Source organism: Cucurbitaria berberidis, assembly GCF_010015615.1.
Source record: "Cucurbitaria berberidis CBS 394.84 unplaced genomic scaffold K460scaffold_8, whole genome shotgun sequence".
In the NCBI taxonomy this organism is placed as follows: domain Eukaryota; kingdom Fungi; phylum Ascomycota; class Dothideomycetes; order Pleosporales; family Cucurbitariaceae; genus Cucurbitaria; species Cucurbitaria berberidis.
Window position 1 is genome coordinate 302,545 of NW_024468942.1, and position 15,950 is coordinate 318,494.

The 15,950-nt window shown below is 52.9% G+C and overlaps 7 protein-coding genes across 7 annotated transcripts; 4 read left to right on the forward strand and 3 right to left on the reverse strand.

The window, feature by feature from the left end:
* Nucleotides 1–448: 448 nt before the first annotated feature.
* Nucleotides 449–2,188, reverse strand: K460DRAFT_297418 (Methylmalonate-semialdehyde dehydrogenase; the record flags this gene model as incomplete). The annotated part of the gene is made up of 3 exons (XM_040929708.1): nt 449–625; nt 678–1,561; nt 1,618–2,188. The coding sequence occupies 3 exons, from the start codon at nt 2,186–2,188 to the stop codon at nt 449–451; spliced, it is 1,632 nt and encodes a 543-aa protein (XP_040782576.1).
* Nucleotides 2,189–2,899: 711 nt separating this feature from the next.
* Nucleotides 2,900–4,808, reverse strand: K460DRAFT_297443 (calreticulin precursor; the record flags this gene model as incomplete). Its single annotated transcript, XM_040929714.1, has 5 exons — nt 2,900–3,415; nt 3,467–4,120; nt 4,168–4,298; nt 4,352–4,634; nt 4,689–4,808. 5 exons carry the CDS (start codon nt 4,806–4,808, stop codon nt 2,900–2,902), a joined length of 1,704 nt encoding a protein of 567 aa, XP_040782577.1.
* An 888-nt stretch (nt 4,809–5,696) lies between these two features.
* K460DRAFT_297302 (uncharacterized protein) lies at nt 5,697–7,556 on the reverse strand (the record flags this gene model as incomplete). Its single annotated transcript, XM_040929698.1, has 2 exons — nt 5,697–6,771; nt 6,886–7,556. The coding sequence occupies 2 exons, from the start codon at nt 7,554–7,556 to the stop codon at nt 5,697–5,699; spliced, it is 1,746 nt and encodes a 581-aa protein (XP_040782578.1).
* A 2,212-nt stretch (nt 7,557–9,768) lies between these two features.
* Nucleotides 9,769–11,913, forward strand: K460DRAFT_381512 (uncharacterized protein; the record flags this gene model as incomplete). Its single annotated transcript, XM_040935362.1, has 5 exons — nt 9,769–10,140; nt 10,206–10,549; nt 10,597–10,630; nt 10,694–11,344; nt 11,404–11,913. The coding sequence occupies 5 exons, from the start codon at nt 9,769–9,771 to the stop codon at nt 11,911–11,913; spliced, it is 1,911 nt and encodes a 636-aa protein (XP_040782579.1).
* A 26-nt stretch (nt 11,914–11,939) lies between these two features.
* On the forward strand, nt 11,940–12,929 carry K460DRAFT_371983 (uncharacterized protein). Its single transcript, XM_040934461.1, has one exon. It carries the CDS (start codon nt 12,344–12,346, stop codon nt 12,923–12,925), a length of 582 nt encoding a protein of 193 aa, XP_040782580.1. The 5' UTR covers nt 11,940–12,343; the 3' UTR covers nt 12,926–12,929.
* A 112-nt stretch (nt 12,930–13,041) lies between these two features.
* Nucleotides 13,042–14,059, forward strand: K460DRAFT_349638 (uncharacterized protein). The gene is made up of 2 exons (XM_040931435.1): nt 13,042–13,396; nt 13,531–14,059. The coding sequence occupies exons 1-2, from the start codon at nt 13,171–13,173 to the stop codon at nt 13,620–13,622; spliced, it is 318 nt and encodes a 105-aa protein (XP_040782581.1). The 5' UTR covers nt 13,042–13,170; the 3' UTR covers nt 13,623–14,059.
* Nucleotides 14,060–14,064: 5 nt separating this feature from the next.
* K460DRAFT_297280 (pH-response regulator protein-like protein palC) lies at nt 14,065–15,529 on the forward strand (the record flags this gene model as incomplete). The annotated part of the gene is made up of 2 exons (XM_040929697.1): nt 14,065–15,225; nt 15,275–15,529. 2 exons carry the CDS (start codon nt 14,065–14,067, stop codon nt 15,527–15,529), a joined length of 1,416 nt encoding a protein of 471 aa, XP_040782582.1.
* Nucleotides 15,530–15,950: the final 421 nt, after the last annotated feature.

The following is a 15,950-nucleotide window of genomic DNA, read 5'->3' on the forward strand; positions in this document are numbered from 1 at the left end:
CCCCCCAAGCTTTGGCGACTCCTCATGCCGCATAGGGCACCTCTCCACACCCACCTCACCAACAAAGCAGTTCAAGCTGCAAATCCCACCTTTTGCATACATTGTGATGCGCGCCAAATGGGCCATCATGACATCGACCATCCATGTGCGTCGTCGTAGGCGTGCGCCAGCCGTGACCCGGCAGCCTGGGCTCGTGCAAGCGTTGATAGCCTCTGGCGGCGCCTCTCGTTTCAGACTGCCGACTGGCGTTCCGAGCCTTGTCTTTCTGGAAGCAATGGGCCGGTTATCATGCGTCCATCATCATCACCTCACATTACATGGGTCTGACAGAATCCGCCAGAGTACGTGCCTGCGTCGGAACATACATGCTTTTCTTCGAGGCTGCTACTATGACTATATACGGACAGGAGCTGCCAAGTACTTTCATGTCACCCCTCACCGTCCCCACCTAGCTGTGCGTGGGCATATTCACAGACGCTTTGGTCGCCACCGCATCCTCGCTCCTCCACAGACTCGTGACCGTCTTCAACTGCGTATAGAACTGCAGACCAGGCTTGCCGTAGAAGGTGTTTGCGCCGCCGCCTGCAACCGACTTCTTGTTGCCGGTGAAGGAGAACATGGGGAGCTGCAGCTGGTTAGCACCTGTCAGGCTTTGCATCAAACCAGACAAGACTTACAGGGACGGGAATGGGTACGTTGATACCAACCTGACCCGCCTCAATCTCGCGCTGGAAGCGACCGGCAGTCGCACCTGAGCGTGTGAAGATGGCTGTTCCGTTGCCGTACTCGTTTGCGTTGATCATGTCAATAGCCTCGTCGATAGTCTCAACGTTCAAGCAGACAAGGACGGGGCCAAAAATCTCCTCTGTGTAGCACTTCATGTGGGGCTTGACATTGGCGATGATGGTAGGGCCTACCCAGTTACCGTTGGCATACTTGTCAGACGGAGGCTTCTGGCCGCGGCCGTCAAGGAGAATCGTAGCACCCTCCGCCTCAGCACTTGCAATCAGGTCCTCAATTCTCTTCTTCGACTCTGGGCTGATTACAGGTCCAAGGTCCGCACCCTCCTCAAAGCCTCCATTCATCTGAAGCTCCTTTGCGCGCTCGGCAATCTCAGGGACCCAGTCCTTGGTCTCGCCAATCATAACCAGAGTGCTCAAAGCCATGCATCGCTGACCAGCAGCACCAAAGGCAGCACCGGCAATGGCATTCAGCGCATGGTTCTTGTTGCAGTCGGGAAGGACAGCGGCGTGGTTCTTCGCACCCAGGTTGGCCTGGACGCGCTTGCCGTTGGCCGACGCGCGCGAGTAGATGTACTCTCCAGCCTTGTTGCTGCCCACGAAGCTGATGGCCTTGATGCGGGGCTCGTCGAGGATAAAGTCGACCGTCTTGGCCGCACCGTGAACAATGTTGACAACACCAGGAGGGAAGCCGGCCTTCTCAGCAAGCTCAGCAAGAATCATGCAAGCGCCTGGGTCGCGCTCTGAGGGCTTGATGATGCACGTATTACCCGTCACAGTGGCAATAGGGATGGTCCAGAGGGGAATCATAGCGGGGAAGTCTTGGGGTAGTAGGTTAGCGTCGTGCCCTTGTCGCGGCCAGTTGTTGTGCACTCACTGAAAGGGCATATGGCAGCCACCACACCCAATGGCTCCCTATAACTGCGCGTCTCCATGTCCTTGGCAACCTCGAGGACCTCGCCCGTCATCTGGGTGGTGATACCGCAGGCAGTCTCGGCAACCTGCAGACCACGAAGGACGTCACCCCGAGCATCGCCAAACGTCTTGCCCTGCTCCAGCGTAATGCTAGCAGCCAGCCTATCCCAGTTCTCACGGATCAAATGTGTGTACTTGAACAGAATCTGCTGCCTGTGAAGCAAGCTGGTCTCCTTCCACGGCTTGAACGCCTTGTGTGCGCTGTCGACAGCGGCCCTGAGCTCCTCATCTGTGCTCTGTGGGATGCGCGTCACCAAGTTGTTGGTGGCAGGATCGTGCAGGTCAATCCATTGTGTCGCCTTGGAGGCCACGAATTGGTTGTCGAGAAAGTTCGGTGTGTCTGCGGGCGACTGTATTGGTTCGTGGTTCGTAGGATACGACTCGGCCACGGCAGACGTCGCTGGCTTCAGATGCTGGGCCGTGGCATGCAACCGCCGCGCAGCCACCTTGTTCAAACTGACAGGCGACGACATTCTGGTACAGAGAGGAGCTGCGCGAGGAAACGATGAGCGGGCGGTCAACGTCGAGATGCGTGCGATAGCTCGGCGGGACGCCATGTTGCAACTGCCGAAGGGATGTGGGGAGAGGCAGCGAGCCACCACGGAGCGCAAAGAAGAGGACGAGAAGAGTTTCTTTGCGAATCCAATTATGTAGATTACAAGAAGTAGACACGCAAAGATTGGGGCAAAAGAGGCTCACGGCTGCTCTGGCAAACAGATTCCGGCTTGCCCTTCGCGAGTGGCGGCCGAAGCTCTCCCCCGCGTGGCACTCCCGAGGTCATCGCTTGACCCACTCCGCAATTCGGTCGCGTCTACGGCGCTTACACACGCTTATCGCCGCTCGCTTCTCTTCTCTTCTCCACATGCTCCATATCATCATCATTCAGCACAAGATAAGAAACATGAGTCTTGACGAAATCAATGCCTTGCTGTATTTGGTATCCGAGGGTCTATGCCCAAGGCCGCTGCACTACTCATTCTGCAAACGAAGACTATGGTACATTGTCATAGCGCGTTAACTCCAGAACGATATGTAGGTAATGAATCCTGAAATCCAAGAATATGGGAATTCGGGGCAGCCCTCCAGGACCACGCCCGCCTGTAACCCTTTTTTGACCATGCACTGGTCTGACAGTATTTCTCCACCGCGGCCCTTCAATCACTTCTCCCACGCCTACTTCCCATCTACGAAGCAGTGGAACGGGTAGTGCGCTTGTTGACCTCGGCCTGAGCCTTCTCAGCTCCGGTAGCCACAGCCTCAGCGGCCTTGTCTTTGGCGTCGACAGCCGCCTTCTTAGCCTTCTCTGCCTGAGCCTTGAGCTGCTCTTGCGAAGGAGCGGCACCAGAGCCAACGAGAACGGAGGCAAGGAGGACAAGAATCGTGACAGCTAGCACACCGATACCACCTGCAACCTCAGGAACAAACTTGATAGCCTCGACAGGATCACGCTTGGCAATCTCAATAAAGGTAGTGACCTTCTCCTTGACATAGGTGACTGGGTCGTCCTTGAAGGAGAGATCAGAGGGCGACTTGGGAGTATCCTCAGGCTTGGGCTTGTTGGCCTCCTCGTCAGCCTTCTCTGCGGCGTGCTTAAGGTCGAAAGTCTCGGCCTTGAGCTTCTCGGCGTCGTCGATGGAGTGGCCAATGTAGATGTTGTCAAAGAGGATGTCGTTCTGCATAGTCCAGATTTCAAATCCAATCTAAATCGTGTGAGCATTGTCATATACATAAGACAGGCATAGATGACTTACAGCGCCAATGGGCTCGAACTTGGCCGGCGTCTTGTCCTCAAAGTAGTCAGGGTTCTTGATCTTCTGGGGAGCCCAGACACCCTTGTAGGCCGGGTTGTCGATGAACGGAGCGCTCCACTTGCCCTTGTAGGCAGGGTTCTTGATCATAGGAGGCGCCCACTTGCCGCAGCCAGAGACTTCATCACACTTGGTGTTGGGAACCGTAGGAGGGATCCAGTCACCATCTTCCTCGTCATCCCAATCTTCGGGCTTCTCAGCCTCCGGGTCGGGAATCGTGGTGGGCTCGTCCTCGAGCCAGTCCGCAGGCTTGGTAGCCTCCTCATCGACAATCTCGAAAGGCGCGTCCTCGTCCCAGTCCTCGGGCTTTTTGGCCTCGGGGTCAGCGATGCGGGCCTCGTCAACCCAATCTTCAGGCTTCTTGTCGTTGGGATCGTCAATCTCCTCATCGGGGTTGACGGAGGGGGTGAAGTCCTCGTGAAGGGTGCCGTTGCGGGTGGACTCGCCGTCGATCTTGATCTCGAAGCTGTTGTCGGGCTTGACGATGAGAGTGTAGAGGGTGGTGGTCTTAACAATGCGGGCCATTGGGGGATTCTTGAGGTGCTTCTCCTCGTATTCGCCGGTCTTGGGGTTCTTGTGACGGAAGATAAAGTGTACCTGCCATGGTGAGTCTGGGCCGAGTCTGAACATTACGGGGTTCATACCTTGTTGGTGGCACCGCACTTATCAGGGCCGAACATGATGACGTAGGGGGAGCTGTTGGAGAACTCTTCCGCGTGGAGAGCCTTGTTGTCCTGGAGGAGCTTCATGTACGCACCACCGCACTCCAAGCCGTCTGTAGCGGGCGTTAGTATTCACCCCAGCTTAGTGTCAGAGGATGCAGCTTACTCTGGAGCTTGACCTCATACTGAACTACAAGGGTGTTATCCTTGTTGTCAATGGCCTTGGGGAACTTGGAGGAAATGGCGTGGTGAGCAGCCTTGTCTTTGATGACCAGTCCCTTGTCACCCTCCATGCCCTTCAGCACAGAAGGCTCTTCAACCGACCAAGTGCCAACATACGCCCACTCCTCGTCGTCGGCCTTGACATCCTTCTTTGCGTGCGAGGGCTTCCATCGGGATTCCCAGTCGTCGGTGAATTGTTCTAGGAAGGGGGCTTTGAGTTTGGTAGGCTACACAGGTCTTGTCAGCACGAGGCCAGATTCCATGGACAAGAGGCTACTCACAGTAAAGGTAGGCTTCGAAACAGAGGTCGAAGTTGATGATTCGGCCTCCGAAGAACTGGCATCGTCTGCGCGCACAAAAGCGGCAGCGAGCGCAACAGTGGCACCAATTGCGAAGCGCATTGTGCTTGCCTGCTGTCTAGGGAAGAGCAGAGGACTTGAGTAGTAGTGTTGAGGTGGAGAGAAGGATGTCGGCAAAGAAGGTTGGGGCGGTGCCGTTGATAAATAGATGCGGGTGGGAAGCGCGAACGTGTCAACTTCCCTCGGAAGCGGGTCGTAGCTTATGATTATCTCCCATTGGCTGTTTTGCTCCGCCCGAGCGCAACCTCTCTGGATACTTCGAGAACCGCTTCCAACAACTACCCGGGTGACAGCTGGCCTTTTTTTGTATTCACTTGGGGATATTGTTCATGCAAAACCCATGTTGGATTCATAGTCTAATTCCGACTTCTTAATCAAGGGTCCCCGAGCCTCTCCACGACTCAATCTTTCTTGCTCATTGCCGGAGCTTTCCCCACAGCGACGTGGTTTCCTCACTAGTTGACATGTGCATTGAGGTGACTTAGCCCTCTGCATCAGGTGTTCCGCATGTTTGAGACAACTGGCGAAGGAAACGGCTGCTTGCAGACCACGTCAGCCAGTAGCCATTGCATTCACGTGGTGACACTACAGAACCCTCCGCTTCTGCACGGTTGGGGCAAACGCGTGCTTTCTCAGTCACCATGTCAACCACGTCCATAGCCTGTCATGGATCGTCGTTATGTCGACAACAGCTCACCCCCTTGATGCACGTCATGCGGGTATTCCCTCAAGTTGGCGATTAACGTATATATTATCATTCGCGAGATAGAACCATGTCCATAGTCCCACTGATACAAATGTGAACAAGGCTTCAATCGAAGCGCCTCGCAACACCCCCGCCAGAACCAGGCAGTAATATGTGTGAACCCGATTGTGTATATCCACTGGTATGGTCCAGTCCCATGAACGCCATGCGCTAAAATCAATGTACTAATTCTTCCACCCGGCATTCCATATCACATGTGCAATATCTCGTGCGGTATTAACTGTGTCTACAACCCGACCTAATATGCCAGGTGGGGGTGGGTCTTCTTCGTTGTCCTCGAAAGGCATAAACATGCCGGATGCCGTTCTTCGGAGTCCACCAGACTCCAAGGATGTTGACGAGTTGCTCGCTCGTAATGAGTAAGGGTCTGAGGCAGTCGGCGTGCTGGGCCGCTTGCTCCCATACGCGCTCGAGGGGTTAAAGTAGGCATCCCCCTCTTCATCATCCTCTGCGAGTAGAAAGTTTCTCGACGGATTAGAAGGCTTCAGTGTCTCTTGTGACGGTGAAGGTGATAATCGACCTTGCCGCCAGAAACCAATTCCCTGAGACTGGGGCTGTGCTGTGACGTCGGGTGAGTCGGTCCTGTATTTGAGTGTTGTGGATGGTAGCATAGCGATGGTTTTGTTATCGCTGCTGATGCTAGTTGTTGATGTCGTTCGTGACAACGGCCTCTTCTTTCGAGAGCGCTTCATCATCACCACGCCCTCGTCAGACGAAGATTCTTCATCATGATACTTGGCCCAGGGGTTGTGGTTGTAGTCATCCTCATCGTCATCAGCGTCTTTGCATTCCACAGCAATGCATTGCTCCACATTATCGTCGAATCGAATGTGCTTCTTCTCACTGTGATCTGGTGTGTGCAGTCCCGACGTAGACTTTGAAGAGAAGTAGTCGGTGCCCTCCCAGATCAACCCTCTTGACATTGTCGAGGATGTTGGCAGATCAGGGGTGGCCCTACCGATGATTGGTCGAGATTTCCGTAGCTCCAGAGTCCCGCCTGTCGTCTGTTGGGCCTGCACTGACTCTGCGGCCTGCTTTACCAGCGATGAAGATGAAAGTGACCTCTGTAGCATGGCTTCTGACATGCTGCGCTTTTTAAGAATTGGCTTCTTGACGCCATTGACGAAAGAACCACACTTGGATAACCGGCTGGCGGGCTCCGAATTTTGTTGCGAGCACAATCGGTTCGAGGCAGGTTGCATAGGCCCATACAGCCACGTAACATCCACGTCTTTCAGCCTGTGTGGTTTGTTAGTGGAATTCATGACCAAAAAAACCTGGAAGTGGGGTGCACGGATGGGGATGATCGACGCCCCATGACAGGGGTGCCGATCGAAGAGATCGAACACTCACCAATTCAGCGTTTCAGGGGACACAGTCTTCAGCTTGAACTGCGATTTGGCCCACGTCCTCCAGGAGGCATTTTCGAGCCTGGATCGCTCGCCATAAACTTTGCGGTGCTCCACAATGTGCCGCCAAGACGACCAAATGTCCTCCTCTCGCCATTCGTACGAGAGATAGTCGACGTGATGTGAAGGCTCTTTGCGGACTGCTGTGTCGTCCTCTGACATGGGTAGTGGGTCTGGTGTGGTTAATGGCGTATCTGAAGAAAGGCCCTCGCTGGGTAGTGGCGAGGGCGATGCGGAAGGTTGGGCTGCCGTAGCCGTAGCCGTAGCCGTAGCCGTAGCTATAGAGGTGGATGTCTCCATGTCACAGGGAGCAAATCCTTTCCTGTACTGCCGCGCGGTGCTATAGTTGGGGAAAGCCAGGCCATCGTCGTCGCTACTCGACTCGTCTGACTTGGTGTCGAGGGAGAGACTACTCGAGGGCGTAGAGTGCAATGACGATGTGCGTGAGGAGGAGGCCAGCGAGGGCGAGGAAACGTCTGGCAGCGAGTACTGGTTCTTGCGGAGTGGCGTGTACGTGTCGAAGGACAGCGAAGCGGACGATGGGGAGCGCATTGGGGAGCGAATTGGGCCGTGGAAGGGCGAGCCCTCTCGGCGGGGGGAAAGCACATCGGCCATGTGCAAGGCGCAAAGGCTCAATGGCTTGGTATCGGTCAGGGTGAGAGGCCAGTGGTGGTACTCTGCTGCCAAACTCCCTCCACGAAGATCCCTCGGCTCGATCTCGACATGCGGTCCCGGTGCGGCGTGCTCGTTATGATGTAGGAACCGGAAGCGCGGGGCTGTTGTGAAGTAGATGTCGCAAGAATGCTTGGGATCTGTCACGCAAGGGTAGACGCACAGGATAGTGGCAGTCTATATTGGTAGGACGCGTGGGGAGAGGACGAAAACTGCAAGTGCTGGATGGCGTTGCGAGCAAACGCTTCGAGGCCCGTGGGTGGAGCCAAAGACTAGTTCCGTTACGGTGCCTTGTCCCCGCAAGCTTGGGAATGGATATAGTCGGCACACACACAGGCACACATACACACCACACTCACTCACACACTCACGCACACTTACACCAACCTTGGATCGAGAAGAGGGCCCGGACGCTTTCATCCAACCCGTCGTGTATCTCTGGCTCCGGGCGCGCTCGCCCTGATAGGCTGCTGGGACATGACGAAAGCTGCTTTCACGTCGCCCGCAAAGCCCACAAAGAAAGCCCACAGTTGTCGCCTTCGTCAACAGATCCACTGAGTTGCGTCTGCATACCCGTTTGCCTCGACAAAGGCGCATAGACGTCCCGGGCCTTGGCTAATCGAGCTGCAAGAGCCCTGTTCGGCTGATCGGCATGCACCCAACAAGAAAACCTAGAACGAGCCTAGACCGTTGCTCACCGTTCTGTTCTCGCCTGCGCCCGTTGTTGCTGCGAATCCATGGGTAAACGGTCAACAGCCTTCGTCTCGTTGCGTTCTCCTCCGTGCTGCTGCTGCTGTTGCTGCTGCACCTCGACATGACCGTTGCGGGGAAGTGAGGGGCAGGAGGCGTGTGAATGTCTATGTGACCATGGGAGCAAGACGCATTGCGATTAACACTCGCCCAATCCTACTCGCTGTTGTGCTGCAAGATTACACTAGTCAACACTCTAGCTTCTCAACACCAGAGAGAACACCATGCTCAGCGGCATGACGAAGCGCCCCAATGGTCTCCTCCAACACCTGCTCCTCCATGTTATCTAATGCTCGTGGGTGGGGGGAACATGCGGAGACTCGCGGCTCACCGATCCATTAGACCCTCCAGCCTCTGACCATCGCGCTCTGTCCCCATAGTTCTGCTCAACAGGAAGCTGGGTCGACACACTATCGAGTTTCAAACGAATACCTGAAAGTACGGCTAGACAAACCACCTAGCAGCGAAACTATGAATCTAAATGCGAATGCGAATGCGAGTGCGAGTGCGAATACAAATGGCTCTTCAGTCGCAGCAGGAGAGATTAGCGATCCAGCTTGCGCGCTCTACGAACTCGTGCTGGGCGCTTGGTTGTACCACAAGAGCACCTTTGCTATGCATAGCTTACCTTAGAGCACCGCTAGAACGAACTATGGGTATTTAGTGGAGAAAGGGTTCAGCGATCATGGCTGAGGCAATCCAACCCTGATTCACTTCTGTTGGTGAACACTTGTTGAATACCAATCGTGCTCAGTAGACGGTCTGCACCACAAACATACCATCATAAACATCATATACAAGTCCAGTCTGCACCCCGTCGCACGGTAGGCGTGCGCAATGCACACGTCCTTACGTCAATCACACAGCATGGTACGCCTAAGAGGCAGCCCACTTTGTGTGACTGTAACCATCTGCTGTGAAGCCGACCACAATCCGAAACATTCCGACCCGTTGACCATGGACCTGTCATTGCAATTCTTTACGAGACCCCAGGTTTCGTTCAACAGCTACCCGTCACACTGCCTTATCTTATCAGTTGAGCCAAAATGCGGCTTGCCTGACAGGACCAAAACAGCATTTCACGCCTAACCTTTGCCCTGCAGATCAAGTCTAGTCGCAAATCTTCTCCTGACTTATTTCTCAGAACATCAGTACATGTCTGTGAAGAACTTCACTATAACCGTAATCCACAGTTATTGCCGATGGACAGATCTAATGAGCTAAACTATCGATCCTGAGTGCAAGTCTAATCCGGGCACTCTCGGCTGTTGTAAACCCCGAATCCCGAGATGGCGACTTTCAAGTCGAGTCCTCGTTTGACTAACACTCATTTTTCTAAAAAAAAAAAATGTCACGACAACTGCGTTTAACCTGACCTTTCTCCCCGTACTATCAGTAGTTCAATATGGAGTCGACTCACAACGCAACGGTCCCACCGAGGAACATCCAGCCGCCGAATCCTAACGCGCCATTCAAAGAAGTCGACGTAGCGACCCCGTCATCGAGCATTCGCAGCACTGCAGAGCTGGACGGCTCAGGACAGGAGCCCAATGGCACAGAAGAAGAGGAGGAAAATAGCAGAACCGTGGCTGCAGATGAGCCCTCAGCGCCTGGGGCGCAAGACGAAAACATACCGCAACGAAGCAAGTTGAAAATAGCCGTCATCATGTTTTCGCTCGCTGTCGCCGTGTTGCTCGCCGCCCTGGACATCACTATCGTTACGACCGCACTGCCTACAATCGCCGAAGAGTTCAACTCGGCGTCTGGATATACCTGGGTAAATAACGTCCCTTGTACGACGTGCTTGTCAGACATGCACTGACCTCGTATCTCCGTTTTTAGGTTGGGTCAGCATACTTGATTGCTCAGGCAGCGTCGACACCAATTTGGGGCAAGGTCTCCGACATTTTTGGCAGAAAACCGATACTGCTGGTCGCCAACGCCATATTCTTTGTGGGATCGCTACTTGCGGGCGTCTCGGTCAATATGGATATGCTTATTGCAGCAAGAGCTATCCAGGGAATTGGAGGAGGCGGTTTGATCACCCTTGCCAATATTACAATTTCTGATCTCTTTACCATGCGGGACCGAGGCGCATATTTTGCTATCATCGGCGGCGTGTGGGCGCTGGCGAGCAGCCTGGGTCCTGTTATTGGGGGCCTATTTACGCAAAAGGTCTCTTGGAGGTTCGTTGAGCTTAAACCTTTAGGAAAGCCCGTACTAACAGGTGCAGATGGTGTTTCTACATTAATTTACCCCTTGATGGAGTGAGTAAAGCTTTCTACGAACTTGCTTTGAGACATACACTGACTTCGTACGTACAACTTTAGCTGGCATTCATCATCATTCTCTTCTTCCTCGATGTGAAAACACCGAAAACACCACTCCGCAAGGGTCTCAAGGCCGTTGACTGGTTAGGGTCTTTCACGATGGTCGGTGGAACCATAATGCTTCTGTTGGGCCTGGAATTTGGCGGCATTACCCACCCGTGGGACTCAGCAACTGTTCTGTGCCTAATCATCTTTGGCGTCGTAACCATCGGCATTTTCTTCCTGGTCGAATGGCGGGTTGCGCCATACCCTCTGATGCCTCTAGATCTTTTCTCGAAGCGGTCAAATCTGGCAGCCCTAGGGGCCTGCTTCCTCCACGCCTTCGTTTTCATCTCGGGCTCCTACTTTCTCCCGCTCTACTTTCAAGCTGTACTCGGAGCTACGCCAATTTTATCGGGTGTTTACGTACTTCCAACAGCACTTGCCATATCGTTCCTTTCGGCGTTCACAGGCATCTTCATCAAGAAGACTGGGCAGTATCTTCCATTAATATGGTTCGGAATGTTGATGATGACCCTTGGTTTTGGGTTGTTTATCAACCTCGATGAGAACTCATCTTGGGCAAAGATCATCATCTTCCAAATCATTGCAGGTATTGGAGTAGGACCAAACTTCCAAGCCCCGCTTATTGCTCTTCAGAGCCTTGTTCCAGTAATTATACCAACGCTGATTGCTTATCTTCTATATCGAAACTGACAAACTTGAAATAGAAACGCGACATTGCGACCGCAACTGCCACGTTTGGCTTTACTCGTAACCTCGGTTCAGCTATATCTGTCGTGGTTGGTTCTGTCATTTTTAACAACGAAATGAAATCAAAACAATCTCAACTGGTAGCCACGTTAGGTCCACAGACTGCGTCTTCGTTTGGCGGAGGCTCTGCTGGCGCTAGCGTTGGGCTCATTCAGTCGTTGCCTAATGAGCAAAAGGCCGTTGCACGAAAAGCCTTCGCAGAGGCCTTGTCTACTATGTGGATTGTATACGTGGCTTTTGCTGGGGTAGCCATCGTGACAAGCCTTATGATCACTAGAAACAAGCTCGATAAGCAGCATCAGGAGACAAAGACCGGAATAGAAGCAGAGAAGGAGAAGAGAGCAGAGCGAGTGGCTGAACGAGCGGAACGGAAGAGGAAGAGGGCCAGCAGAAGCTCATTGCCACTGGATACGGAGGCGCAAAATAGCACTCCTGTCGTTGAGGCGGAAAAAGAAACAAAAGTATAACTGGTGTTGCCGCAAGGTTGTGGTCGCATATTGCAGGTTGGATTTGCATAGCATTTTAGCCATTTCTAGCATCTTCGTTTCTCATAGATACTACTCTTCAAGCACATACACAGAATTCTAATACATGAAGATAGACGTCTCCCCACGACTTTGAATCTCGTAAGCCCGAGACACAATCATCTTCAAAATAGTCTCAAAAATATGTCTAGGTGGCGCTCAACGCCGCTATATAGATCGTCATACTTTCGAAGATAATGGAGCATGACCGAATGTGGCTTGCATGGGGTTTGTTTGCAAACAGGAGGCCATGCGATAGCCAACAAAGAACTCTGCTTTCAACCGAGTCCAAGCCCTACTCACAAACACTCATCATCAAGCACTATACGAGTTTCAGGGACCTACTCAATGTATACCAACACCTATTTATACGATGTGTTACTATCGATTATTCATTTTTTTAGGTTGCGGCCACTCGACTTTCTCATCGACGCCGGTTAGATACTGCGCAGACGCAAGAACCAAAGCAGTCACCGTCGAACGAAATACAGGGAAGTCGCCGGAAGACGAGGGATCATCAGGCCAGTCTGCTGCTCCATCAGCCACCTCGAGCGCAAACGCACCAACGCACACACTCCCTGTCCGAACAGCCCGTAAAGATCTTGAGGAGTGCGATGCATCATCAGCGACAGCTGCAGCTACAGAAGACGACGTACAGCCCTGCACAGAAGGTCGAGCGCACCCATTCCACAGCGTCAGACTCGAGCGCATATGTGCGATTTGCGAGTATGAGAGAGAAGAGAGGTTGCGCGCCCTCGAGTCGTCTGTCAGTGAAATCAGATTTGAGCCTTGGAGATGGCAGGGGAAGTTCCGAGGCGGACGTAATGGTCCACCGGCCAAGGGGACAAGCTTTATCCATGGTCAGGATGTGCGGGCAAGTGTGTTGAGTATGAGTGCAGCTGTAGGAACTTGGATGAAAGATTGGAACAGGAAAGACAGTGGAATGGCACCATGAAATTATATAGTAAACTCAATATATCAAGTAGAGGCTCTCCACTGAGAACGAGAGTAATCGAAATATCACGTGCAGCTATTGGCCGAAAGCCCGGCGCGATCTCACGCTCGCATCCTCACACGCATCCAACTCCAGCTCCGCTTCACGACGTCTACGCTGCCCCTTGAGCTCAGCTCTTGCGCAATCTGCCTCGTTCACCTCGCTCCAATTGAAATATCGACAGCGCACACCCCACCGCCGCCACAATGCCGACCCCCGAATCCGAAATGTTCCTGGCGAAGAAGCCCAAGGTCGCACCCACCTTCAGTGGCGTCGACTATGAGGACAACCAAGCACTCAAGGCTGCACAAGACTCTATAATCCGTGAGCAGTGGGTGAAGAGCATGATGGCACGGTTAGTGAGGGAAGAGATGGGGAAGTGCTACCGGAGGGAGGGGGTGAATCACTTGGAGAAGTGCGGGCCTTTGAGAGGTATGGCAACCCTACATCTCTTTTGAAAGTTTATTTGTTGCCTGCGGAACCATCCGTCGAGGCGTATTCTGAAGTATTGCACGCAAGATGGGGCACATCGCTTTATTCAGGAAAACGGCTAACGAAAGCTACAGAACGTTACTTCGAGCTGCTGAAGGACGCAAAAATCAAGGGATACCTCTTCGCGCAATACAATTACATCGACGAGCCACTCAAGAAGCAATAGACGACGCTGCGAAGGCGAAGGCGTCCTTGCAGGATCGGCTGGGTGGACACACGAGATGCTACCAATGCGCAGGAAGCGACATAGCGCGCGAAGATGACGGGGACGACACAATTAGGCGTTTCGGCAGGTCCTACTTGGAAAGACCTGCGCGTGGATCTTCACATTGGCAGACCTGTACATATATGTGCCAAGGAGAGGAGTTACCATTATCACATGAATCTAAAGTCAACACATAGTTGCTTAAGTACAGTTTAGGTCCCTTTTATAATCTCACTAACAGAATATTTATTCAGGTGTTCTAGTTCCCTTTTGAACTATATATACAGTTATGCTGGTTGCTAATATCTGGTCCTGGCATGATGCGGCCAAGCTTGTTGCATACCGACCCCGCTACCCTTGTACCTGCATCAACAGCTCCAGACAAACACTCCACCCCTACGCAATGCCTTTCCCATTTGTATTACCGACCACATCTAGCATATCTTTCACCGACTATCTTAGCAGCAGCACACACCCTTCGCTACCGAACTGCGCGACAACTGCACGCGGCGTCGTTCGCGATGTGCTGAAACGACACAAGCGCATACCACCTTCGTCGCAAGCTTCGAATCTGTCTACCGTGACATCCGCACTCAACGACTACATTCCGTATCTTTTCGCGCTAGACGCTGGGCTGAGCGGTACAATTTGCGCAGGCGAGGAGATCGACTTGGTACTGGTTAAAGAGCTAGAAGTAGAATGGCGCTCAACTCTAGGGTCCTCGGTACCAGGACGAGAGCCGACAAGAGTCAAGTTGAAAAGCCTAGAAAGCGAACTGTGCTTCACCCTATCGACACTCGCATACGTCTATAGCCTTCAGGCCCGGGCACAGCTACATACTCTATACAATGCGACTAGTCCAACACCGGAACAACGTGCAACGGCGATCAGTGCCGCAATGAAGCATTTTCTCGAGGCGAATTCCATACACACGTACTTGGTCAATCGAGCAGGGCAATGGAATTCTCAGCCTGCGGCAGTGGACATATCAGCCTCTGTCTTGGGAGCGCTAGCTGAGCTTACCATGGCCGAGGCTACCCTGATCATGGTGTTGAAGGATGACCCATATCCAGCGGTTGTTATTGAAGATAGGAATAAGAACAATAAAGACTGGATGTTTAGGGGGGTGGATATACCCAAAGTCCGCGCACATTTATTTGCCCGGCTATGTCTGGCATCGTCTGAGCATGCTGCCAAAGCCCAAGCTATGCTAGGTCGATCATCCAAGATCAACGATGATTTGCTCAAATACGTAGACGACTTGAGGCGAACCGCAAAAGGAAAAGCCTGTCGATTTCTGGCGTGTGATGCTGAATCAGGGGGCAAAACTGGTGAAGGCATTGCGTGGCTTCGAGGTGCGAGGAAAGAGCTGGGGTTCGTCTCTCTGGGTACTGAGGAAGAGAAGAAGTCTTCTGGGTTCTCGAAGCTAAAGAAGGAATGGCAAGAAAAGAGAGAAGATCGCAAGATTGAAAGAGGGGTCGATTGGGGAACTGATGCTGGCAAGTTCGAGGAGGGTCGAGTGGTCGATATGCTGTTAAAGAAGTGGGAGAAGATGAACGATACGGTATGTGTGTCTGGATATCTTCGTCTACTTGGCTTACTGATTCTGTTAGGTCGGTGTTCAGCTAGTACCGCCATCGGAACCTTTGTTGGCCAGCATGCCCTCTGGACGAGACCCTCATAACCCCAAAATGTTCGTGATCCCAGCGCTTGGTGAAGATTCGCTCGTACGGATGAGGGCGCCTCTGGATCCGAGTGAAGCTTTCAAGGGGGAGGAAGACGATAGTGCCGACGAAGACGACCGAACTCCTGCAGGAGCGTTTCCGGGCACCAAGGCAGATTATGCTCCCAGTTCGAGTTACTACTGAGGGGATAGTCATTTTCTCGGGCGCATTTGGTAAACCTAGCCTTTGGTCTACTAGGTTCTATGGGGATGAAGCTCCTGTGTCGCCTTTGCTACGTGAGCATTCACATGCGATCTCAGGTCAAAGCGTGTCAGAGCGATGATGCTGTTATCTTCTTAGCTAAACGTTCTATGATACCCAATGTCCAGCTTATCCCCGCGTATAGGCCCGCTATCCTGCTTCATGTGGGACCTGTTCGCAACCTGACGGGCAGGGCCGTTGCAAGGGAAAGCCATGCCTGTTGAAGCATGTCCAGCCGTACACAGTAAGGAAGGGATCTGCTTGGGTTTAATAAGCCTGGCCCTCCAGGTATCGGAGCGTTTCCGCCCCCGCGATAGGTGCTTAATCGAAACCATCAAACAACATACACGGCTTAACATTCCTT

Coding starts and splice junctions, on each gene's coding strand:
- K460DRAFT_371983 (XM_040934461.1), top strand. CDS start 12,344: ATGTGTTACTATCGATTATTCATTTTTTTAGGTTGCGGCCACTCGACT.
- K460DRAFT_349638 (XM_040931435.1), top strand. CDS start 13,171: ATGCCGACCCCCGAATCCGAAATGTTCCTGGCGAAGAAGCCCAAGGTC. Junction 13,397..13,530: donor GAAGTGCGGGCCTTTGAGAG/GTATGGCAACCC, acceptor CGAAAGCTACAG/AACGTTACTTCGAGCTGCTG.